The sequence below is a fragment of the Macaca thibetana genome, chromosome 14 (assembly GCF_024542745.1).
Source record: "Macaca thibetana thibetana isolate TM-01 chromosome 14, ASM2454274v1, whole genome shotgun sequence".
NCBI classification, from domain to species: domain Eukaryota; kingdom Metazoa; phylum Chordata; class Mammalia; order Primates; family Cercopithecidae; genus Macaca; species Macaca thibetana.
The window spans coordinates 44,815,968-44,842,693 of NC_065591.1; the positions used below are offsets into that span (position 1 = coordinate 44,815,968).

At 42.4% G+C, this 26,726-nt stretch overlaps 1 protein-coding gene across 1 annotated transcript in view; it reads right to left on the bottom strand.

The window, feature by feature from the left end:
* Positions 1–13,586: 13,586 nt before the first annotated feature.
* SLC6A5 (solute carrier family 6 member 5) overlaps positions 13,587–26,726 on the bottom strand; it is a 54,394-nt gene continuing 41,254 nt past the window's right edge. Inside the window, exons 14-16 of the mRNA XM_050755387.1 lie at positions 20,990–21,090; positions 16,196–16,363; positions 13,587–13,936 (exon numbers count right to left, since the gene is read on the bottom strand). Coding sequence (XP_050611344.1) covers positions 13,781–13,936; positions 16,196–16,363; positions 20,990–21,090 — 425 coding nt within the window. The 3' untranslated portion in view covers positions 13,587–13,780. The remainder of the gene's footprint in view (positions 13,937–16,195; positions 16,364–20,989; positions 21,091–26,726) is intronic.

Here is a 26,726-nt window from a genome sequence, read left to right on the forward strand (position 1 = left end):
TGCTGCCACATAGGGGTAATACCTAACCATCTTTTTTTTTTTTTTTTCTTGCGTGATTTTCTTAATGGTATTATCAAAAGCTCACTCTTCTTTCATAGTCACATTTTGGCCCCATTTGCAATTTCTCCGGGACCTCCACCTTCTTTTCCCTCCCCCACCACCACAACATTCTCTGGAGAGAAAAGCTAGGCTTTGTTTTATACTTGGCAAGAAGAGAATGGGTTCTCTCCCCTCTATGCGACCCTTTCAGGACCTGGCGACACTTTCAGGACCTGACGACCTTCCCTGTGAAGATCTCCCAAACTTGAGACTGCTGTCCCACTTCGTGTTTGTCCCACTAACACCTAGGAATGTTATTTACAACTGGACATGTAAAGTCATGAAATCTGAAATGACAGCCTCTGATTTACAGCAAATGAACCCCACATAATTTCAAGTTACCCAGCTTGTTCAGTCTTCCCACTCTTTCTGACCCCCCCAACTACTGCCCCTCACCACTAGTACCCCTTTGATATTCACAACAGGGATTCCAGAGGAGTCCAAGGAAACCTCAGAACAGCCCTCCCTCATTTCCTGGAAACCAATTCCAACCTTTCAGAATCCTCTTCACTAATAAGAACGTGCCCTTCTCACTTCTTGCACCCACTTTCACTACCTATATCCTTAACCCCTACACAACTCTGACCCCAGGAGCCCCAGTGAAGTTCACCAAATTAGTGCAGCTTATTAAGAGACAAGGCTTTACTAGTATGCTCTTCTGGTCTCTGCCTTATTTTTCTGGATATTTCTGTGTGCAAGCCACCGTCCCACTTGGCCCTTTTTGTTGTGGTCCTTTGGCAGATGAAAAAGAAAGTGAACAAGCAGGTAAATTCCAGCTCAAGAAGTCTGCTGTGCAATCCAGAAGTTGAGCTGAATGATTAAGAGGTAAACTGATATCAGCTGACTCCAACTTAGATTCAGCTAAGGCCCAAAGGAAATCTGTCTGCCTTGACTCTGTATTTTCACTAACAGAGTCCACGTGTTTTTCCTTCCACCTGGAGCGTGTTGCATTTAAAGCTGACGTTAAAATCACCCATCTTGAAGAGAATAGGATTCCCCAAGTCTTGTTGGGCCTTGTGGACAAGGACACCATACACCATGTTGTATTGTAAGAGCCATTTCCTGTCTCTCCTCTGCAGTCTTTTAAGTACACCTCAGCAGGAACAGCCTTGAGTTGCTTTGGACTGTTGTTTCCAAGGCCCTTTTATTGATTTCAGAAAGCCCAGAATCCTTAAAAGTACAGTGACCCCAGCAAGGGGAAAAGGTGGTCTGGGTAAGATCTTCAGAGTTCTCTATCTTTATTAAAGTCTCTGTGTAATTAGCCGGTCCTGTGGGATGGGACTTTTAGCTTGTTCCATTAAAAAATAAAGCAAGACATATGTTCTGTCATAGCTTTGCAACATAACATGCATTAACAGTAACAAGAGTTAATCTCAATAAGGTCATAAATCTTTTCTAGATAACTAAGTACTGCAATCTCCTCCTATAAGTGCAGTCCTTGAGTGGGGATTTTGAGTGTGTAGGCCTGTTAAGCTAAGGTGACCTTCACAGAATGGGCCCAGCAAGTTTCTATAGTGACAATGAAGGGACACATGGCTATGTACGTACTTGATGGCGGAATGTTACAGTGAGACTTGTGCTCAGTGAAAGCCACACTGGAACATCTTACCCGATGCCAGATCCCAAGTCCACCCTCCCCTTCAGGATGGCCTACCTTCGTGCGTTCTTCAGAAGCCAGTAGTTGTTTTTGATTATCCCTCTGCCTCTTCTTCCTGACCTCTAAATGTTAGAGAGCCCCAGGACTCACTCCTCAACCCTTCCCTTCCAGCCACACTCCCTCCCTATTAAGCTCATCCCACCTCTTGGATTTAATAATATCTATACAGGGATGCATCTCTATCCCCAGCCTCTATTTTGAACCCCAGGCCTACATGTCTAACTACCTGTTAGACATCTTGAATATAATATGGCCACATCATCAAAATTAGAAACATTTGCACTTCAAAGTACACTATCAGTGAAGTAAAAACCGGTGAAATGAAAAAGTATCTTTGCAAGACATATCTGGTTGGAACTTATATCTACTAAAAAACTATTACAACTAAATAATACAAGACAATAAAAGGTCCAATTTGCAAATGGGCAAAGGATCTGAATAGATATTACTCCAAAGTATATATACAAGTGGCCAATAAACACATGAGAAGATGTTCAACATCATTAGCCATCTGGGAAATGCAAGTCAAAACTACAGTGAGATATCACTTCACACCCACGAGGATGGCTAGAATAAAATAGATAATAAATGTTGATGAGGATGTGGAGAAATTGGAACTCTCATATACGGCTAGTTAGAATGTAAAGTGTTCTTTCAACAGTTAAACAGAGTTGCTGTACAGCAACTCTATCCCTAGTATCCACACAAGGTAAATGAAAACATATGTCCATGTACTAACTTATACATAAATGTCTAGAGCATTATTCAAAATAGCCAAAAAGTAGCAACAACCTAAATGTCCATTGACAAATAAGTGGATAAATGAAATGTGGTATGCCTATATAATGGAATATTATTCAGCAATAAAAAGACATGAAGCATTGACACATACTACAACATTGACAGACCTTGAAAACATACTAAGTGAAAAAAGCCTGTCAAAAAGGACCGTATATTATACAATTTCATTTTTATGAAAAGTCAGGAATAGGCAAATCTATAGAGACAAAACATCTGATTAGTGGTTGTCTAGGACTTGGGGTTAGGGAGGTAAGATTAGAGGGTAATGGCTAAAAAGTGTAGGGGCTGTTTTTGAGGTAATGAAAAGGCTCTAAATTTGATTGTGGTGATGGATGTAAAACTCTCACAGATATTCACAATGTAGTAAAAACCATTGAATTGTATACTTTGGGTGGATTGTATGGTATGTGAATTATATCTCAATAAAGCTGTTTTTAAAAATATTTTAATGATCATGACAAAAAATTGTAATATGGCCAAATGAGGACTTTTGACTTTTCCCTTCTCTTAAATTTCTCACTGCTGACTTCCAACTACGTAACCCAAGGTCATCCTTGACTTGCTTGCCCTATGCCCCCACACACAAGCCATCAAGCCCTGTGAGTATACCTTAAAGAAAAATCCCAAGTCAAATTTCCCTTCTCACCAGGTCACCTTCTCCCACCTTCCTCCAGCCCATCATTAGCTCTCCCACAGGCTACAGCTATAGACTCTCAATGGTTCTCTCTGCCTCCATTCTTGCCCCGTATAATTCAGTCACCTCCGCCTTCAGCAGTCATAGTCTGTGTTTTGTAACATGTATCAGATCACGCTCCCTTGCTCAAAACTCCTCCTGGAGCCTTCCATCATATTTTAGAAAAATCCAAACATCTTATATCACACCTGCTTCTCTTCCCAGGTCCCTCTCTCCCTATTCTCCCCCTCACTCACTCCAGGTGGGCTTTCTTCTTCCTTAAACATTCCAAATTCATACCATCCTTATGATCCTTGCACTTGCTGTCCCCTCTACCTGGAAGGTTCACTTATAACTGACTCAAATCTCATCTCACATGTCAGCTCTTTGAGGAGACCTTGCCTAATGAAGCCTCGCACTTTACTCCCAGCATCCTCTGCCTTCTTACCCTGCTTTATTTTTTAGAGTGCTTGTTATTGTCTAAGATGATTTATATGTTTACTTATTTGTTCTCTGTCTTCCCCAATATAACTCAAGCTCCACAAGAATAGGAATTTTGTCTTTCTTGTTCACCAATGTATCTTCCCACCTAGAACAGTGCCTAGCACATTTTAGGAGCTCATTAAATGTTGTTGAATGAATGAATCAATGCATGTTCTGCCAGGAAGCAGCATGGAGAATGAACTCTTCTCATTGGCTGTCAGCATGGCAACAGTCAGAAGGCCTTCTCTCTCTCTCCCCCAGAGTTGCTCCACAGCTGACTCTATGTGGGGCAGCAGATCCCATAGATGAAGAGTAAGAAGGACTCCTTTTTAGTATCCAAACTAAACGTGCAAGCTAAAAGCAGTTCCAAGCATGAGAAACCTTCTATTTACTGCCTTACGAATTCCCCTCCCGAAGCCACTCTTCTTTGTCCAAACAGCCTTTCAACTATCTTCACATTGTGGACACATAACAAGTTGCCTTATAAAACAAAAGAAAATGAGAAAGTAGCACTGTTACAGATTGGATTCTATACCTTCCCTCTACCCTAAAAAATAAGTTGAAGTTCTAACCCCTGGTACCTGTGAATGTGAGCTTATTTGGAAATTGGGTTTTTGCAGATGTAACAACTTAAGATGAGGTCGTTAGTATAGGCCCTAATGCAGTATGACTGATATAAGAAGAGAAAAATACTGTGGAAAGATAGAGAGAATGCCATGTGACCATGGATGCAGAGATTCAAGTGTTTTAGTAGCTGTGCTATGGTTTGACTATTTGTCCCCTCCAAAAATTATGTTGAAGTTTAACCCCCATGTGGCAGTATTGAAAGCCTCTAAGAGGTGATCAGCTCAGGAGGGCAGAAATTAATGGGTTAATGGATCAATGGATTATCATGGGAGGGGAAGAAAGACCTGAGTGAACATGTTAGCATGCTCAGCCCCCCTCACCATGACACCCTGTGCCACTCTATTCTACAGAGTCCCCACTAGCAAGAAGGTTTTCACCAGATGCAGACCCTCGACCTGGGACCTTTCAATCTCCATCACTGTAAGAAATAGATTTTTTTTTCTTTAGAAATTACAGTTTCAAGTATTCTGTTATAAGCAACAGAAGGCCGGGCGCTGTGGCTCATGCCTGTAATCCCAGCACTTTGGGAGGCTGAGGCGGGCGGATTGCCTGAGCTCAGGAGTTCACGACCAGCCTGGGCAACACGGGGAAACCCCATCTCTACTAAAATACAAAAAGTTAGCCGGGCATGGCAACATGCACCTGTAGTCCCAGCTCGTCAGGAGACTAAGGTAGGAGAATTGCTTGAACCCAGGAGGTGGAGGTTGCAGTGAGCCGAGATCGTGCCACTGCACTCTAGCCTGGGCAACAGAATGAGACTCCATCTCAAAAAAAAAAAAAAAGAGCAGCAGAAAATGAAGACAAGCTACAAGCCAAGGGGTGTCTTCCAGAGGCTGGAAGAGGCAAGGAAGGATTATCCCCTAAAGACTTGTCCTGCCAACCCTTGATTTCAGATTCCTAATCTCCAGAACTGTGAGAGATTAAATTTCTGCTGTCTTACATCTTTCAGTTTGTAGTGCTTTGTTATGGCAGCCATAGGAAATTAACACAAGTGCCAATCTGCTGCCAGAGTCGAGGAAAGTGCACAAGCACCCAAGTTTCCTTCACAAACCTAACAGCCCCAGTACTCTCTGCAACTGTGCAAGCCTGACTTGTGCGGATGTTTTCATTTCCTGAAATGCACGTGCACTTCTAAAAAGAGGCTGAATGAATGTATTTATGTGTGAACCTCTGTTTCCATATGGATATATAAACTCTATATGAAAACTTCATTCTCTAATTACCACAATCCACTTCAATGCCATCCAAATTAGAGGGATCCATATTTTGCTAAATTAACTAGTGTCCTTTTGTCTCATAGCATCAAACATATTTAGAACAAAGCTGGGTATAGATCTGTAGGAAAATAGAAAAATATATAGACATATAGATAAAGGCATCTCATAATTCTTTGGATGAAACCATTGTGATCCATAACATCAATAATCTTGGATGAGTTTCAAGTTTCTGATGACAGAAACCAAGGTGTGCACATATCTAGGCTTTATTAAATGTTAAGCAATCACATGTCCATTCCAATAGACCATTAAAAATTTGGCACACTATCTTCATAGAGGCCCTAGAAACAGGCCTCACCCCAGCCCTGGCCAGAATGGTATTGGCTACATTTCTTAAGTGTAACTATGAGCGGTTACTGCTCTAAGTACTATCCAAGGATTAACTCAATTTATTCTTCAAAACAACCCAATTAGGTAGGTAGCATTATTATACCTATCTTACAAATGTGGAAAGTGAGCCATTGACCAAGTAAGTGGCTGAGTGAGACTCAAACCCAGGCCATATGAATTTTACTGTTTCTCCTGAGTTTAAACTATGAAGTCAGTTTCATAACAGCCCAATTCCCTACCTGAGTTCTGAACCAATTGAGACATAAGATAACAGTTAGTAGGAGGCTAAAACATCACTTTTATTAATGTAGAGACAATGCTGGAAGAGCATAGCCTTTGTGAAAGCCAAAATAGACTGGCCATCTGCCTTCCCTCCAGGCTGGACCTTGCCACAGCCATCTGCTCCCACTGATCTGGATGAAAAGAGAAAGCTAAGGAGACCCCGTTGAGAAATGAGGACCAATGGCTGACACCTTCCTCCACAAGGGATGGGAGAATAGGGAGTGGGATAAAAGGCCAAGAGTGTTTATTTTATTTCCTATATCAGTAAAGATTCTATCTGGCTTCATATAACAGGAAAACTCCCAAATGATAGTAACGTAAGTCTTTAATACTCTCTTCAGTAAAAGAATTCTAGAGTTGGAGAGTCCACCATTCCTAGAATGTAGTTCTTGTCCTCATGGTTCATTATAGCTGCTGGTACTCCATCCATTACAGCCACATTCCAGACAGCAAAATATGGAAAAAAATGAAAAGAGCATGCCTAGGAGTCCCATGTATTTTTTCCATATATATTTGGGCAGAACCTAGTCACAGGGCCACTCCATATGTATCTGTTAGATACTGCTATATAACAACCACAGAATTTCCATGTCATACAACACTAAACAGATATCTGCAGGTTGGCTAGGGTTCAGTTCATCTGTGCTGGTCTCAGGCAGTTCTGCTTCAGGTTACAGTGGCTGGGCTGATTCCATTTCTCACTGCAGGTCTGTGTTTCAGTTGAGTGACTGTCCCATGTGCCTTTCATCTTCCTTGGGTTGATGGGCTAGCCAGATCTGTTCCTCATGGCCCAAAGAGACACCAAAGAGCAGATAGAAATAGGTGAGGCCTCTTAAGGTCTAGACTCAAAACTGGCACACTGCCACATCTGTTCACACGCTATTAGCCAAAGCACAGATGCATTACCAAGCCCCAAATCAAGGGCAGGAAGTACAATCCACCCACGATAAGGACCTAGCAAGGGTGTGGTTCGCAGGGTGCGGGGCATAAAGAAGTGAAGCCAGGTCAATCTACTGTACTTTGCTGCAAGGGAACCAGGAAACTTCATGGTTTGGCTGGGTGGCAACAAGCCTGGCTAACGTCAGAGATGTTACTAAAAAAGGGAAAAACAGAAATTCAAAGGCAGTTACCAGTCTCTCCCCCACACTCCCTCACATTGTACCAACTTTATAAAATATCAATACTAGCCTAGTACAAGTTTTCTGTCATTCTTGCCCTCACCTCAAGACTATGTATACAAATAAGCGCTCACAAGAAGGCCTGTATAGAAATAAGCACTCACAAGAAAGCCAAAAAGAAAAAAAAGAGGTTCACAGTGAGATTGTCATGGGCCTGCACCTATAAGTGCTCTCCACTTTTGAGTAGGTGAGACAGAGTGATTTTTTAAAAATGTGTTTTATCTCAAAGCCCTAAGCCCAAAAGATTAAATTCATGCAACCTTAGCAGGTAAGACCCAAACCTCTCTCTGTGCATCTTTCCTGAACACCGGCAGTGAGTGCCACATGATGCAGATGGCTGGAAGCCTGGAGGCAAATCATGCAAGTGAATACACCACATAATTGCAGAATGCCTCTGCCTTTGTTTCGTGATTGAAAGGAGGAGGCAAGAGGAATCAAGTTATGGAATAAAAATACCTGGGCTATCCTGAGACCCCTGAGCCCACGTCCAAGACCCTACATACCCCAGCATCCCCCCGGACTCCCAGACTTCGCCATGATCCAGCAAGTCACATGACAAATCCTGGGAAAAGAAGAGTCACCAGTGAGACTGGAGTACCCGACTGGTGACTATTCTTCTAAAAATAAAAAATTAATTCTAAGTTTCCCCTATTTTTCTTTATCCCCAATTAAGGAAAAACATATTTAGAAGGGTTATAAAAACAGAGCATTTCTCACTGAAATCCCATGGTACCTGGGATCTGCTTTGAAATACTCTAGGGAAACAGGGTTTCAGGGTGGGGAGACGGATCATGAAATAAACTTGGACATGAGTTGGTAATTGCTGAGAGTGTGTGATGTGGACATAGGAGTTCATTATTCTGTTCTCTCCAATTTTATGTATACCTGAAATTTCAAGATAAAATGTTAAAAACAAACACACACACACAATGATCAAAGGAATCTCAGGAAGGACATAGAAGGTGATGAGTCAGCACCAAGCTCTGATCCCACAGAGTGCACTTCTTGCCCTTTCAGGAGCACCGTTGCTGGGAAGATAAGACATTACACTGAGTTTAGTGTTAACAGCACTGTGCACCTGCCAAAGTACAGTTTTAAGGCCAGTCCCTGAATGTATTATATGGAGCTCTTATTATCATAGACTCTTCCCAGTCTAGAGCTTGACTGCAGGCTGGACACCTGTGCACTTGGCATGTGGATTTCAGCATCAGCTTGTAAGGGCATTTCTTTCCTAGTGAGGACAGCCTAGATCATCTCTGTAGCCTTCCGGCACTGAAGCTGAAGATGGAGGCAGAGCATGAGTATGCTGTGCTCATTTGAGGAGAACAGAGCCTCTGGGTTAAGCTGATCAGACAGCAGAGAACATGACACCGAACCCTGGGGCCACATCTCTGAGTAAGGAACATGAGGGCTCCACCCACCCAAAAGGAGAGAAATGGCATTTATTTGTTTTTTAGAAATAGGTTTTCCTTCTACTATAATTTGAGTTCCTTAAGATTTGAGACCACTTTATTCCATTTTGCCTGGGGCCTAGCACAATGCAGGAATTACATAAAATGTTTGCTAAATTGAAATACAGTTGAAGACTGAGAAAATGATCATGAAAACATACATAGTGTTTTAACTTGTCCAGTCTCTCTGTTCAGATCTCAGATCTACTCAGATTCTCTTTCTCTCTTTTTCTTCCTTCTCTTTCTCCTACTCCAATCTCTCTCCCCCCATGAGGGTGATTAATAATTCAGCAAACAATAGTGTCTTCTGATGGTTAAAAACATAATAACTGAATTGATATTTGTTTCTGCAGCAGCACAGTATCTCGTTTTCCCAGGAGGGCAGTTTTCCATGACCGTCCCAGGTTTTGCACAACAAAATAGATCAATCTTGGGGATACCTAAAGGCTATTTATTAAGAAAGAAAGATGATGGGTAATGGCTTTGTAAGAGACACAATACTATAATCATTATGTTTTAAACACTGACATTTATTTAGGGTTTTGTGAACTCATACATTATTAGGATAAATTCTAATTTATATTATTATATAATAGGCAAATATATAATACAATAAATTGCATTTTTATACATAAATACAAAATTTGAGGTAGGGCCTCAAGAATAATGACTTCTTAAATGAATAATGTGCAGTATATAATATGTACTCTATAAGATATATATATATATGATGCATCATTTGTAACATAATATATCTTCTTCATGTATAGTTAATGAAAAAATATAAGGACCTGATTAGGGAACATATATTTATTCGTGGGCAACAGTACCCACAAAAGGTGCCTGCGTTTAGGACGTTAGCCAAGTACACAATGTAAGAATTAACCTATTCCTTTACAGGTCCATAATAAAGTGCAAAAAAACACGAACAAATGAGAGACAAAACAGTTTTTAGTCAATTACTAAGAATCATCCTAACAGTAAAATACACCTATAAGGCAAATGGTTACCTGAAGATGTATTTAATCCACGGCAGGCAAGTCAAACCACTGCTTGCTTTTCAGAGGTGATGAATACCCAATCTGAAAACACTTTCTCTTTGGCTGCAGGCTGCTCAGAGGTGACCTGAGCAAAGACCACATTTCGAAACTACTTGGCCTTTCTGGACAATTAAAGCAAAATCTGGGAAAGATAGGAAGCTTCACTTTCACAAATCCTAGGGCCACTTAGTGGGGAAATGAGTATCAAGGCTGAATCACCCACACATTTGCTCCCAACCTGGAAGTTTTCTACATGATACCCATTGTGAAAGAGAAGGAAATGCTCCTCTGTTGGCCTTGACCTTTGGGTCCTGCAAAACACCCTGCCACACAGCACGTCCTCTCTCGAGTCACCTGCCTCAAAGAAGCATGTCCCAACTCAAATCCAGGTGCAACAACAGTAGTATGATCTTGCCATCTCACCTGACGTTGAGCAACAGTTATTGTGCTAGCCTCTGGGAAGAGGACAATGACCTACGGCCAAGGGAACAAAGAGAAAAGAAAATCTTACTTTTAGGCATGGGAAAACCATGCTGACAGCAAAGGTGGACAGGAAGCACTGAGAGACACGTAGATAAGGAAACAAGAACTTAATTAAAGGAAAACTCAACTCCAATGCAACATTACCATAAAAACAACCCAAGTCCTATCCATTTAAAAGTCATCGTGTTAAACTCTTTTTAAAGTGCTGCTTACTGAAATACAAGATGATTACATTTCTTACATATTAAAAATGCATTGGAAATTTCAAAGACATTGAGGTCATCATGATTTTGCATTGACCACAGACCTCATGCAATACATAAATATAAAGGAAAAACAATAAAACAGAACTGGACATATTTGTACCTGATAAACATAGTCCTAAAGATAATAAGTTACTAATATGCAAGACATTTGCATAAGAAGTCACAACACCAATTGTTAAGAAATACACATTTTTTCTCCTCTGAGGATATGACAGGGTTAATGTTTTTCACATATGGCTTTTTTTCTCTGAATGAGTTTCTGGCCTTTGTTGGTGTTATGAAATAATCTCACAAGTGGAAAATGCTCCACTATTCTATACAGTGAACTAATAAAAGTCTTTCTTCAGCTACTTGGTTTTTTCCCTAGTTTGAAGGGAAGTTTTCAGGTGGCAGTTTCTAACAATGTTATTCATTTTATTTGTATCCATTCATTTTTTTCTTCCAATTGACTGTACATTTTAATATCATGGAAACAGTCCATTAGACAAGCTAAATTTACAAGGTAACCATTTCCAGGTAAATTTGGAACCTTTCAGCTAAGCTTGTCCCTTTAAACAAAGGGAAATAAATCTTGGAAACTATAGTGAAGTGGGGTCAGAAGGAAACAGCTGCTCCGGGAGCAGCTACTGTGTCTTACCTGGACAAATCATAATTAACACAAATGTAAATGCCCCCAAATCCAAAACATGCAGCTAGTGATGAGGTCTCCGTTCTCACAATTAAGTTAACTTTCAGTTTGTACAAAACAAACCTGGCAGCATCTGTGGGAACCCCCCCACCCACACACACACACCTTTTAATCACAAAAGCAGCAATTAGCAGAAATTGGGTTGGCGTCCAGCATCAGACGAGTTTTAGCCAAGAGGCAAGAGGAGAGCCAAAAACCATTCATCCTGACACAAACATACCAGTCCCATGAGAGAATGCTAATTGATTTAAGCTCTTTTTCTCAACCTTCAAATTGGAAAGCCTGCAGATAATTTCCAGGCCTAAGTTATTCCTCCCGGCTCCTCTCACTCTACCAGGTATCAATTGGAGAGGCTCATTTTTGGTACCATTGTGCGACATCTGCTACAGTAACTGGGGGCTTCTCATCAATATGGCTTTCTTAGAGAAACCTGTGTTCATGGCAGACAGGTGAGGCGACAGCTCAGCTTCCTAAAGCTAAGTTTAGGGGAAGCTCAGGGTGTAGTCTCTGTGATAGACTCAAGCAAGTTTGAGCTTTGGGAGACAAGAGGGGAAAGGAGGAGAAGGAGAGGGGAGAACAAATATACACTGCAGACAAAAGACATGAAAATCTAAAGTTCAAAACCCATCTTTGTTTCCTTTGCTAAAACATTTCACAAGCTCCTCTTAAAAACTGGAAGTTCATATTGATGTTGGCAAATGGCAATGATACTTGCCCTAGAAAAGGAAGAGCTCAGTAAAATGAGTTGAGACTTTTTTTTAACAAATGAAATCTTTTTTTAAAAAAATGTACATTAAAGTCTGTTGTTGGGTTTCATTTCTGTTAAACAGGATGAAAATGTCACAATATACAAGATTTGAACTGAAAACTTTGCCTGAGACCCTGTACTATGAAGATAAATGAAGAAAATTATTGAAATGATCTCCCCTAAAGGAAACAATTTTAGGTTTAGATATTATTACTGTAAGGGAAAATAAAATCCCCAGACTACACTACACTAAACTCACCATCTCTACAGAATTCATAGGATATTTATAAGGACAGAAAACACCACTACAAGTACACACTACATGAACACATGTCACGTTTTAAAAATTTCATATATGCATGTTCAGGATACAAGAAGATAATAAAGTTTATACTTGGCCAATTTCTGCAGACATATGATCCCCTCTCATTAGAGTGCAGTTAAAATGAATACTGTGAATAGGGAACTCTTAAAATTGAATCGGCTAAATGTAGTCTTAAAAGCTATAGTCTTAATTGGCTCACTCGCTACTTGCCTAAGCTGTATTTATCAGAAAGTTCTATAAATACCATGTCCTAAAATATACTACCAGTGCAGTGAATATTGTGGTTGCTTTCTATTAAACTCTCCATTTCTTTGATTTCTCTATGACCACAATTGCCTTTTACTGTGAATGTAAAAGTTAAGAGTAAAAATTAAGAAGTTATCTGTCTTTTAAGAGCTTGTGTCCTATATATATAATATATAGACAGAACCAGGGTAAGTCTTGTTTTCCCAGAGGTCAAAAGACAAGGTATCTACAGCTTACAGAGAGACATTTAGAGAAGAAACACGGGATCGTGACATTGAACCATGGTGGTAAATATCATGTAGAAACCAGCATGGAGCTCTACTATGAATGTACAAAATGAGGCACAACTTATATGATGGCTTCTTGGGCAGCGGTGGAGGAAATGGCCAAAAGAACTCACAAATGTGGTTATTTAAAACAAAACCAGACAGTTGAGGGAAGAAAACTGACAGTTCAATCTAAGTCACAATGTGCAGACTGTAGCGTCTGAGTTAGTGGTAACTGGAGATGGCTGATCCACAGGAAGGAAACAGATCCCCAGTGGTGACTGGAAATACAAACTTAACCACCGCAGTGGTGTCCAAATTGAATGGTCTTGTCTTACATCCAAAACATTTTCTGACCACTGCTGACTCTCTGGGAAAAAAAAAAAAAAAAAAAAAAAAAAAAAACCTGTCTTGAACTTTGTGTGTCTGAACAAGATCACTACATTGCTCAGTTCTGTTCAAGTCCAAATTAAGTCTTATAATTCAGTCATTCTATATATGCCTTGCTGGCACCCCCATGACATCACACGGTGGATACGTCTATTGACCAAACCACGCATACATACCAGCGCTCATCTAACTGATCCTCCCCTGTAGGGTAAAACGTGTGGTCAGGGGACAAACCTGACCAGAAACAGTCACCATGGGCACAGGCAAACAGCACTCCAGGTGGTCTGTGTAGCTCTTTACTACAGCATACGACATTACGCCTGCTTTTCTACATAATCACTCTCAGGCATGGATATGAGCCAAGATGTAGGAAGAAAGATGAAGAAAGATGGGAGGAGAGCTATGGAAAACATTAGGAGGAGGCAGAGAGGAAAAAAAGGATCAAGTCTGGACCATCCCACACCACTGGATTAGCACTGAGTGCCCAGTTCCAGATCCTTCACTGGCAGTTTGAGTCCCAGGGAAGAGGTTCCCAAGGGGTCGATCATGTTCTTGTAACGCTCCCCGCGGTGTTGAGCTAAGAATGGGCCCCAGTCCGGCTGTGGCGAGCACACCAACTTCAGCCTCTGCAAAGAAGCCAAAGACAGACAGGGTCACAGAGGTAATGCACCTTCCTCATCTGGAGATGACCCACCCATTCCCAAACTGCTTATGACCACTTTGGCCAGAGTCCTTGTTTGAGCCAAGGAGGCCCTCTACCAAGAGAGGCAGTTAGGAAGATCAGCCTTCATTAATTAACTAGGCCAGAGACATTAAAGAGGATACTTAGTTTGGTTCACTTGAAATTATTTACATCACCCTGCAAGCAGTATTGCAATTGCTCTGTGTTTGCCTTGCACAAGATTAATAGAGGATAAAGGGCCCAGATTTTAATTATACATTTTTCCCTCCAAATGAAGGGAATCCTCAAGCTTCTCTCTTCACTGCCAAACAGTCTGCAAAAGACATGTGCTTGATTACTTTCGTTCTGTAGTCTCAACAGTGGGTTGCTACATCTAAATAATTGGATTTTGTTTAGCATGTTTCCCAGAAGGATATAAATGACCAGAGGAAAAAAAAAAAATCCAACCCCAAAGATACATCGCCAAGAGTGAGCAAAGATTTTAATTATCTGTTGACAAAATACACGCTTCTGACTTGGTTCAGCAGTGTGGGTTCTTGCAGGCAAGCTAAAAATAATAGGAATGTCTCTAATCCTTCAGCTGAAATTTTTATGGAAAACATAACTTGACTGGAACATTTTCTAGAAAAAGGAAAGAAAACATATTTCTGACTACATAAGAGGGAACAATTATATGTTTATTACCTTTTAAAGTGAAGCTGGTACTTAGAGCTGTTGGTTTAATCTCTCCTTAATCATCAGTTTGCAACCTTTGTGTCCCAAATCCACCATAATAAATTTATATAGTCAACTCAATCAGTTTAGAGAATTTTAGCCTAAGACAAAAGTAGCAGAGGCTAAACCAGGTTCCATTCAGAGGGAAAGAGATTTCTGGGTCAGTTGGTGGGGAGGCTTATGTGGGGCAGGAGTGAACCATCACTGGAGGCCCATGGGGCCAGTCACTTACCTCATTTACCTCAAGGGAATAACAGAATTTCCTGAGGTTGGAAACTGGAATACGGCTGCAGTAAAAAGATTCCTATACATCCTTTTGCTAATTCTGTCTCCACCGTTAGTCCAATGAAGACAAAAGCTACCCCCCAACCCAGTGGACTTTTGTGTTGTGCACGTACCACATGCCTGATTCCCATCCTCTGTCTCCCCTCCAGAGCCTCAATGGGATACCCCAGAGGCCTGTTCCTTCTTCATTCCTTTTTCAACCCAGCAGACCAACAGCAAAGCCCAAACTGTTATTCTCTGCCTTCTATCACCTGAGTCTAGTCCAATGCTTCGCTAACAGGGGGGCTTGTTAAACTGTAGATGCCAGGGTCCCATTTCCCCAAGACTCTGGTTCAGTAGGAGTCTTCTGCCTGGATTCTGATCATGTGCATTTCCAACAAGTTCTCAGGTGAGAAGGGTGCTGCTGGTTGCTGGAGCAAACCCTAAGTAGCCCTGATCTAGTCCAAAATGCCAGATTCCTGGATCCTCAAGACTGAGGCAGGGCTGGGTGATTCCTAGCACACCTGAGCAAGTGACTCCTCATAAATAACAAAAGCCCGACCACACTTCACTGGTGGCACCAGAGGCAGTCCCCGTCCCATTCACTCTGGAGTGACAGTGGGGATTCTTCGCATTAGAGATGGGAAATGGGTCCAGCAAGGGATCAATTGACAAAGAAAGACAAGTCTCACCTCATACCAGCCATGTCCTGAAATTCTCACTACATTCTGTGGTAACAGTGGCATTTTAATCAGCTGAGACCCTCAACCATCCCTAACAGAGGCACAACAGGAGGGGGTAGTGATTTTAAGTTTAATGGTAATAGATGTTTGGGAAGAAGAAGCCTTAGACAGAGAGGAGCATCAGGGAAGGGGGAATCTGATGTGTGGTTAAAAACAAAACACTGAGATTTAAACTGTGGATGAGGGGAGAGGAGGAGGAAACTCCAGGAAAAAGGAGACCCTCGATCATTTATTCCCCAGAGCTGTCACCACACTGAGGACTAGCATAATAACAGTTCTGCTTGCAGATTGGCTGAGCCCCTCCATTAGAGGAATCATACATAATAAAAATGGGTTTAATAGAAATGGTAGCAATCGTAATTGCTTCATCACCAAGTCTCCCTCTTGAATAAGTTTACCGAATCTTTTGTTTTTTAACGTGCAGAGCTTTCAGGGGCTTTCCCTTGGGAGGAATTGGGAGGGAAAGAACTAGACAGAATTACCTCGATAAATCTTCCAGGGGCCAGATGCATTTTTATCACAAACATAATCGGGATCCAGATGACGGAACAGGCGAGCATTAGCCATCCAAGCACCATGGACCAGTTAGGATAGCGGTAAGAGCCGTAGGTCATGGGCTCCCACTGGTAAAAGCTGAAGCAAAGGATAAACTGGAAAGAGAAGTGACACATGTGCTAGGGTGGTGGCATGAATTATTCATGCACTCAACACTATTAAACCCCTGTTATGAGTTTGATGCTTTCGTCTCTAATATTTTATACCCACGAAAGAGTAGTATTATTAATCCATTTTTCAAATGAACAAACTAAATTTCAAAGAGATGGAAATGACATGTACTGAGCTGCTGACCCTGCATTTGCCAAACCATGGGAGCGGAGCAATATATGTGCATGTGTATACATACAGACAGACAGAGAAGACAAGTTTAAAGGGTATATACTAAGGTGACAAGTGGGCAGATGTGGGCGGGGATGATAGTGGGTGTTTTTAAGGAGTTGTCTGTATTTTCTTTTCTTTTTTTTTTTTTTTTTTTGAGACAAAGTCTCACTCTGTCACCCAGGCTGGAGTGCAATCGTGCGATCTCAGTTACTGCAACCTCTGCCTCCCAGGTTCAAGCAATTCTCCTGCCTCAGCCTCCCAAATAGCTGGGATTATAGGCATGTGCCATCACGCCCGGCTAATTTTTGTATTTTTAGTAGAGACAGGATTTCACCATGTTGGCCAGGCTGATCTCAAACTCCTGACCTCAGGTGATCTGCCCACCTCAGCCTCCTAAAGTACTGGGATTACGAGTGTGAGCCACTGTGCCCAGCCTGTCTTTTTTATAATGGGTAATAATCAAGCTTTTGTTATAAGAAAGAAACCCAGGCCAGGCGCAGTGGTTCACACCTGTAATCCCAGCACTTAGGGAGGCTGAGGTGGCGGATCATCTGAGGTCAGGAGTTTGAGACCAGCCTAGCCAACATGGTGAAACCCCATCTCAACTAAAAGTATAAAAATTAGCCAGGCATGGTGGCGGGCACCTGTAATCCCAGCTACTCAGGAGGCTGAGGCAGAAGAATTGCTTGAACATGGGAGGCAGAGGCTGCAGTGAGCCAAGATCATGCCACTGCACCCCAGCCTGGGCAATTGGGCGAGTCTCAGTCTCAAGAAAAAGAGAAGGGGATGGGAGGGGAGGGGGCAGGAGGGATTGGGGGAGGAGGGAAGGGGAGGGAAGGAGGGGGAGGGGAATTCCATTATGTTTATGTCTTTTTACTTTTAAAAAATTGAATCTACTTTGCTTAATGGCCCACATCCAGGAGCTGCCTCTAATGCTGGCTGAGTGAGACCCAGATTGGTCCCCAGGCAGTGACTGAGCCGGAAGCTTAGTCCTATGATAAGCTGTGGGACAAACAGAAGGGATGCACAGCTCCCCTTAAATGACTTAAGGAGAACAGGCGTCGTCACCAAGTGGTGAGCCGTGAGCCCAGAGACCAGTAGGCTCATCTTGGCCCAACCACTGATTAGCTGAGGGACCTTTATGTCTCAGACTTCCCTGCTATAAAATGGATATGTCTCCCTCTGTGTATACAACACAGGGGTTTTCTGGAAATGATAGTTTGGTATTTACTCATGAGTTCCCCCTCGATTTTAAGAGGGGTCATGATGTGTTTTCTGCCCATTAACTCCTATCACTGCACACTTGGGCTAGCAACAGCCATGAGAACCCTCTGAAGACTCGGCCAGCGCAGCTAAAGCGAAAGAAGGGAATTCAAGTGCTAAAAATAGAGGTATCTTTAAAAAGTGGAGCCAAGGTTCTAACTTCACTACTCAAGCCTTTGGGGGAAAATTTCCCTGAATGGTGTACGGCTCCCTGTATTCACCCTGCCTATAGCAACATCAGTCTAGAATAATGTACCCATGTAAGTCCTCTCCTCCTCTCCCCACCCCTCTCTTCCTAACTTAAACTGCCCAAAAGTGATTGGAAGGAATTTTGCCAGGAAAGATAATGTACGAAAGTGTTTTAGAAAAGTGTGAAGTGCTAGATGGATGAAAGGCATCTGTATTATTACCGCAAAGCCCAAACAGCTGGGATGAGTGATTATTTCAGTACAACAATAATTCAATATATTGATTCAAAGCAACACGAGCCCGAAGACAACTGTTGGAAAAGAATCTTCTATGGAAAGAGATGTCTACTCTAGGCCCCTTTTTAAACATTTGTCCCTAGAGTTATAAGCTTTATTAACCAGAGTATTGGAAGTATGGTCTAATGTAATTATTGTAAGCTGCTCCATTTCATTTACTATATAAATAGCAATACATCTGCTTATGTGCACGCATAACTCAGTAACATGATCTGACTATGTATACAATAATTGCATGGAGAATATTTATAGCTCTATAAATCCGTGAAGGCATATATAAAAACGATCAATTTCATTTTAGGGGCTCCAAAGTAATTTAAACCCATAATCTTAGCCTATTCCAGCACACCACAAATATCCATTTTATAGAAGGGCAGATGGCAAAAAATAAGTGTTGGGCTTGGTCCTCTGATACTCATTTCCAGTTGCACACATATCATATCAAACTTACCTGTGCAAATTTGTCCTTTGCCATGAATTTCCCTCTGCCAAGTTAATTTTGACGAAATGCTGTCCTTGGCTGGGACTGGCCGTGAGAGATCATAATTTAGCCACTGAGTCAGGTACACCCTGACCTTTTTGTGATGGCAGCCAAAGAAGGTGCTAGAGGGAGACTCATCAGTTGACAATGATGATGGAATTGACCCCTTCTCATTGTCCCTAGTTCCCAGCCAACACAGAAGGGGAATCTGGTTCGGAATATTTTCTGGGACCTCTCCACAACTTTCTGGCATAAGATTTATATTAGAAACTAAGTAAAGCACAACATAGTTGAGGAACTTTCTCAAAAAACAGCAAGTCCCTAAAATTCCTCTTCTCTGACATTCTGCTCACAAAAATGATTCGAACTATTTTAATCCAAACTGGCCAAACTCTAATGAAAGATGAAAGTACTAGGTTTTTAGAAATAATACATAGGTATAGGCTTGAAGCTTAGACAGCCCTGGATTCAATTCTTGGCTTTGTCACCTCCAAATCTAGTGGCCTTGGGCAAGTTCCTTGACCTCTCCAAGCCTCAGTGCACACATATGTAAAATGAGAGAGGAATCACCCAGCAGGCAAAGTGGTCCTAAGCTTTAGAAACAATGCTTATAAAGTGCCTGCCTCACATAGACCACAACAAACAGCAGCGCTGATTGTTACTATGTGAAATGTTGTTCCAGGGTATAATAAAATCCTCTGAAGCACAGTATGTTTGGGGTGGGAAGAAAAGCAAGAGAGAATCTAGAACAGGTTCTAACTTTGATTTTAGCCAAGCATAAATCATGAGTGGTAGGATCCAGGGAAGAGGGCAAGCGCACTGGAGATGGGAACACCGGAGGCCTACGAGTCTGTTCACAGATGTTCTCTTCCCACCGGTTAGGTAAATTCGAGTTCTTCATATACATTCCAGTCTTGAATTCAAGAGACAGAAAGCCTATCCTTTTCAACTGTCATGCTCCAAATCTGGTGGGACTTTTCAGACAAATTGCATACTCTAAAATATGGGTACAGATGTCAGCCTCAGTATCACATTCGTGTCAATGCAGAGGGAGATCAATGCTGAATGATTTTTCTGTCTACATTTCTAGCTTTTCAGAAAAAAATTGAGATGTTTTGATTAAAACTCATTTTATGAAGGAAGGTGAGAGAGAGGGAAGGAAAGAAGAAAGACAAAAAATGCATTCCCTTTACAATTATACTTTCATCCTGTCTTGCTTCCTTGAGCGAAACTGGTACTATGTGTAATAGTAAAACAAAGGTCTTAATCTGGTTTCTAGTGTCACCTACTGGATTCATTGGGAATTACAGCCAACATCCTCCAGCGTTCCCAAAATTACACCTATATAAGCTAGAGAGGAGGAGGGGAAAAGATCTCTGTCAATTGCTGTGTTTGCAGTGCAAAGTGGGCAAAGCTGGCAGCTTATAGCACAATAACAAAGGTGACAAAATGAGAATGTAAGTCCATGAATTGCAGATTTTCTGAAACATGAAAGGGTCTGATCTTTAAGAAGGTGAATGTCAGATGATCCCAAAATGTCATCATCCCACTTGAAGATGACAAGGTAGTTCTCAAAAGCAATAAAAATTAGCATAAAAGTTTAATGCTATATTAGTTGTAGAGCAGCTGTGTTGAACCATGATTAAAAGCATGAATTCTAGAGTCAGACCACCTGAGTTCAAATCCAAGCTGTTGATAATTACTAGATGTGCAATGCAAGGCAAGTCACATCAACTCTGGGCTTCCGTTTCCTCATCTGTAAAGTGGAGATAATTATAATGCCACCCTTGAAGAGCTGCTGTGAGGGAGAGATGAGGCTATACATAGGAAGCACTGTGAACAAAGCCTACCACGTGGTTATCACGTGGAAAACGTGGCTGTGATTGTAATCCATTATTAGTACGTAAAGCAGACTGATATGATGGGAAATGTGCCATAGGGGTGCTCCAAAGACCTGTGCATGAGTCCCCGCTCTGCACCTGACCTGCTAGGCACCTTTAGGCAAGTCTTTTAAACTCTCTGAACTTCAGTCTTCTCATTTGAAAGACAAGACCACCACCCAACACACCAGCTCCCAGGCTCACACGCAGGCACACACTGCTCAAACGTAAAACACCACATATGTATGCAAGGTGCTGGCTGCACAAGAAAACATGCAAAATCCTTACAGTTAAAATGGTTGGGGTTACAAATGCCCAGCAGACTTTCCAGAAGATGTTGGGCTGGAATCCGATCATCATCTCTATATCCTCACAGAATCTTTGCAAGCCTGCAAATAGACAAGCAGAAAACAGGTATAAGGCACAGTAGCAGGAGGGCGAGATGGGGGCAGGGCAGGCACTAGAGCCCCTCACTCAAGCACCATTGGCTAGGGCTGGCCCCAGCCTGGTATCAACATGACCCCTATTATGCAGGGAACCGTCAGACAAATGACACGCTGCTAGGAAGATTAAGGCAAATTGGACACTTAAATAGATATTAAATACGCTCTGTGGTGAGGTTCAAAAATGTCAGCCCACGGTAACATCTGAAAAGCTCAGTTCCAGCCTGGCCCAGGCTATCAGCATTGTCACAAGCTGACATCTCACACATGCGGCTGTTTTCTGAGGTGCTTGGTGACAACTCTGGCAAGATCGGTGAAGATTGTGGTCAATAAGCAGAGTATATTCTGAAAACCTTGGAATTTAGAGATAAAATCACTGCACACTGGCTTTTATCTTCCACCCTCCCAAGGACGCTATTCCAATGAGTCATTTATCTTTGCGCCATGCAAGATGATAATAGCACACGAAAACCAACATAAATTCCAAATGTCCTTCACCCACTTTGTTGGAACTCAAAGGACTGCTGTCTTCTTGGTCATTCATCAACCTCACTAAAGTAAAAACAGAGGAGATGGTTACTCTCATGGCCCTAGACAATTGCCATCCCTACTCCCTATTGGTTTAGGAAGGTTTTTAAAACCACTCCTCAAAAGAAAAAGGCGTTGAGAAATATTTTAGAATTGGGCAGTTTCTTGCATTCTTTCCCAACCTCATCAGAAGTATGGCCTTCCCTGAACTGTGGGACTGAGATGTTGAAGGGACCTGTACAGTCTCCAAGTTCAAGCTCCTTCATAGTCAGCAACTCTGACTTCAGTATGGCCTCAGCTTAAAAACTCATCATTCCTTCAGCCTCCATCATTTTCATGAAAAGTGGGTACCTGCAGGTCAAGAGAGACTTACCAACAACTCCTCCCATCAAGAATACTCCTTGCACATTGTCAGGCCTTCTTTCTAGACCTTGGTCCCTTGCTCCTCCTGTTCTCAGGATTTCCCAGCCTCCTCAGATGTCTGGGTCTTTTGCCCTGAGCTCCATGAGAGCAGGTGAATTCAGTCTCTGGGTGCTCCTCTTCCTGCCTTCACTGGCCACCTCTCCCCCTTCTGCCATCACCTCCCTGTCCACCACCTCATCTGCCCTCATCTAATCAGTGCCCCCCACCACCCCCATCTCAGTCCCCACTTATCCTTCCTGGTCCTGTATTTTCAATGCCTGCTCTCTGCTGCTTGGAAGTGGGGAAGGATAAATGTGATGTGAGAAGACAGTGTCTTGCTGGGCTAGAAAAGTGACTGGAGTTTTCCTTCTGCAGAATGGAATAGTTCAATTCAGACCCTTAAAAAATGGCCCCGCTGGGCCAGGCATGGTGGCTCTAGCCTGTAATCCCAGCACTCTGGGAGGCCAAGGTGGGTGGATCACTTGAGGCCAGGAGTTCAAGACCAGCCTGGCCAACTTGGTGACAACCCATCTCTACTAAAAATACAAAAAATTAGCTGGGTATGGTGGCGCATGCCTGTAATCCCAGCTACTTGGGAGCCCAAGGCAGGAGAACCATTTGAACTCGGGAGGCAGAGGTTGCAGTGAGCCAAGATCGCACCACTGCACTCCAGCCTGGGCAACCAGAGCGAAACTCTGTCTCAAAAAAAAAAAAAAGAAAGAAAGAAAGAAAAAGAAAAAGAATGGCCCTGCTGTTCTATATCTTGATTTGGGTGCTGGTTACATTGGAGTGAAAATTCATTGAGCTGTACACTCAGGATACATACTCTTGTGGAGAAAAAGGAACCCTAGTACACTGTTGGTAGGAATATAAATTAGTACAGCCACTATGGAAAACATTGTGGACATTCCTCCAAAAACTAAAAATCGCATTACCATATGATCCAGCAATCCAGCTACTGGGTGTATATCCAAAGGATTTGACATCAGTATGTCCAAAAGATACCTGCATTCTCATGTGTATTGCAGCATCAATGGAATCAACGTAAGTGTACATCAACTGATGATGAATGGATAAAAAAGAGGTGGTGTACATACACAATGGTGTACTATTCAGCCTTTTGAAAGAGAGGAAATGATGTCATGAGTGATAATATGGATGAACCTGGAGGACATTATGCTAAGTAAAATACGCCAGGCACAGAAAGACAAACACTGCATGTTCTCACTTATGTGTGGAATCTAAAAAGAAAGAATTGAACACATAGAAGGAGACAGCAGAATGGTAGTAACCAGAGGTTGGGGAATGAGGAAAATGGGTGGATCTTGGTCAAGGATACAGTGTTTCAGTTAGACAGGAGGAATAAATTGTAAGTATTTGAGGTGATAGATATGTCAATTAGCTTGATTCAATCGTTCCACATTGTATAACACATAGCATCACTTTTGTACCTAGTAAATATATGCAATTATAATTTGTCAATATCTAATAAAAATATATAAATGAAAAATATATCATGTATGTACATTATACTTTAATCTTAAAATTAACCCAAAAAACTCCACTCCGAACACCACTATCAAAATAATGGATCCTGAGACCCTTCACAGCCCTCCGCTCCTAACATTTGCTTTTACTTCCTACCAAGCTCAGATTGAGGAAGTCAGCCACCCCTCAGGACAGCGAGTCACCAGGCCTCCTGACAACAGCCATCATGGAGGGCCGCCAAGCCTCAGGACTGCTGTAGAGGAGCCTGTGCTGGGAACAGTATGAGGACTCATCCAAGGCACCTTTTCCCAGTTCACTCTAAAATGCCTTAGGTTGCAGCTGAGCTTCCCACTCTACTTTAAGGCAAGTCTGACAGCGGTCAGTCACGAACATGGTACAGTGGAAAGAGCACTGGACTGGGAGTTAAGGTCCAAGAGTTGATACCCAGTTCTGCTACTGACTCACTGTGTGACCTTAGGTGAAACAGTCTCCCTGCCCAAGCTGTTGTTCATTGGGGAGACTGAGCCGAATGAGCTCTTAAGGCTTTTCCAGAGAGGTCAATCCATGATGCAAGGACACTCCAGGTTGCTTTCTTGGGTCTACAGGCGAGAACTGCATGCTTTGAGCAGCTGACCTGATCACCTTTGGATTTGTTAGTCTCCTTTAGTTTTTATTACACACCTTCAAATGAGTGGCCTCTGAACACTAGGCCCTCTGAGCATAAGTGAGGGGAGAGAATAAAATAAATAGAAGTCAAAGCTGAGGCCCTGAAAAATATATATAAAGCACCAACAGCAGGCCTCAGTTCTTTTTCTAAAAACAAAAAAAAAAAGAGAGAGAGAGATTCTAGAAATTTATATTATTAGCATCAATCCTGTTGCCATGTTTTTCCCCTTCATGAAACCATCCCCAAGAGATGGTGGCATGTGGCTTGACTGGGGACACTGTTATGATAGGGCTCAAAGTTAGACCTAAGGAATACACATAAGCAGCCTCCTATAAGAGGAGGGTGTCATGGTAGAAGTGCCCAAGCCCCCCAAGAGAGAATAAAGATCTGGACCCCAGGTTGTAGGAAGGGGTGGATCATGGGTGCTCAGTTTTCAGCAAGAGACAACTTAATGAAGAGGAGCAGTCCTGGGACCAAGAGTGAAAAGGCTTGGGTTCCAGGGCTAGTTTGAAGCCTGGAAAGTCATTTCCCCCCTTATGCAACCCTCCTGCACCGTGCCCATTCCCGAGTCAAGCTCTCCAGTTCCTCCAGCCTCTGCCTCGCTCACGGCACCCAGACCTTGGCCCACATTCAAGTCCCCACCTGAGTCCTTCACTGAGTCAACAGCTATTTTCATCTTAGGCCTCTGTTTATATGGCTTCCTCTGCCTGCTTTCTCCTTTCCCCTAATCCACATCCATCTTGCCTTCAAGGCCTAACTCATGATAAAGGAATTGTTCATGGAGCCTTGAGCATGGGCAAGAGGGACTTGCCTGCTGCATGACCTCGAGCCTGGAGAGGTAAGAGGGCAAGTAGTCAGGCCCCAAAAGGGCTCTGAGCAGCTGCTTCTCAGAAATGAGTCTGAATTAGTAGAAAAACAGCAGGGGAAACAAAAAGGTGGTGAACCTGTGGCTATTATTTTAGACTCAAACAGATATGAGGCTCAGAAATCAGTCCATGACAAACTGCATACAACCAAAAGATCCTGAACTGAGATGTCAAGGACTTGCTTCAACCAGTCAGTCACTTTCCCCCATGCACCTTTGTGGCTTTTGCCTCTCTAAACCACACCCATGCCCTTGGTCTGGATATTGTTCATAGGGGCTGCTTGCCCTCCTGGGTGGCCAGGTGTGGTTCCTCTGTGAGCACAGGTGGTGGCTGTTCAATCACATTGTTCCTCCAGCCAAAAGACCACTGTACTGGCTCCAGAAAAATGCAAATCGTTTTTTCAAAATGACTCTACTTAGATAAAAGTCTGCTGAAGGGACCACTTCTACACAAAACTCAGGGAGTTTTACCTTTAAACCTGGATACCTCGAAGCCAGCTATTGGCCATTGAGGCATGTTGACTTGAGAACGTCAAACAACTGTTTCAATCTAATAAAACTTGAAAATTGTACCTGCCGTATTTCAAACGTTTGGATGATATCCTCTAGAATCTAGAGATTATTAGAAACAAGAAGAAAACACAAATCTCTTCAATTCACTGGCTTTTTAAAATTCTGGCTAGGAAGGTAGTACACCAGGTGAGTCAGGTTCATTTTAACCCTTCACAGGTTTATGTTCTACTATTTTAAATGAACTCTGCACTGGTTTGAGGCCTCATGATCTCAATAAAGAATACACTGTCTTCTGGGATATAAATTACAGATTTGTGCAGGTTTTTGTTTTTTTTTTTTTAACCTCAAACAGTCATGTTAGCTTATTTTTCTTCCTGAGATTCACTTCTTAGAATTCCATCCAGATCCTAATCAGAGGCGTACGGACACATCTGACACTGCAGAAGTCAGGTTCAACCTGAGCCCAGCACAGAGGCAACCTGATTCTGGAGGCAAACCCAACACCAGCACTCTTACTTAGAAACCAGGAGATTCCCTGGGTGGTCCCAAGGAAAATTAACATAGCCCAGGGACTAAAGCACTCAGGATTTATTTTTTCCTTCAGAACTAAGAAACCTATGACTAGATTTGTATGGGGGTGGGGGACAAGCTATTTGATTCCAAAAAACAGAAATATTAAGAGGTTCCTATTTTAATGATGTTTTAAACCATCCTGAACAGCCCTGTTTTATAGGGAAGAGCTGTGCAGACGTGCCCTTTGTGGCAATCAGCAGTTAGGGTACAGGTAACAGAAGATGGAAATGAGATAGTTACTTGCACTTGGGCCAGTGCTGCAAATAAAGAGCTTTCCTGACTTTGCCAACTGATCATCTGGTGACCTCAGCTTACATGTAGACCCATGAGGGACTGAGTTGCCAAAGAAGGACCTTGGAGGCTTCTTCTTGCCTCTCCTGGCAAGGTCTTTAGTTTCTAGGAAGAAAGTTATGATTGCCTGTGGTGGATTTCACTGGGTTTCTACCACTCTCTGCTCAGCTAGAAAGCACTTTGAAGCCTCACCCTAACTCCGACAGCAGGTCTTCAATCACACCATCACTGCAGGATCCAGGCTGTCTTATCAGC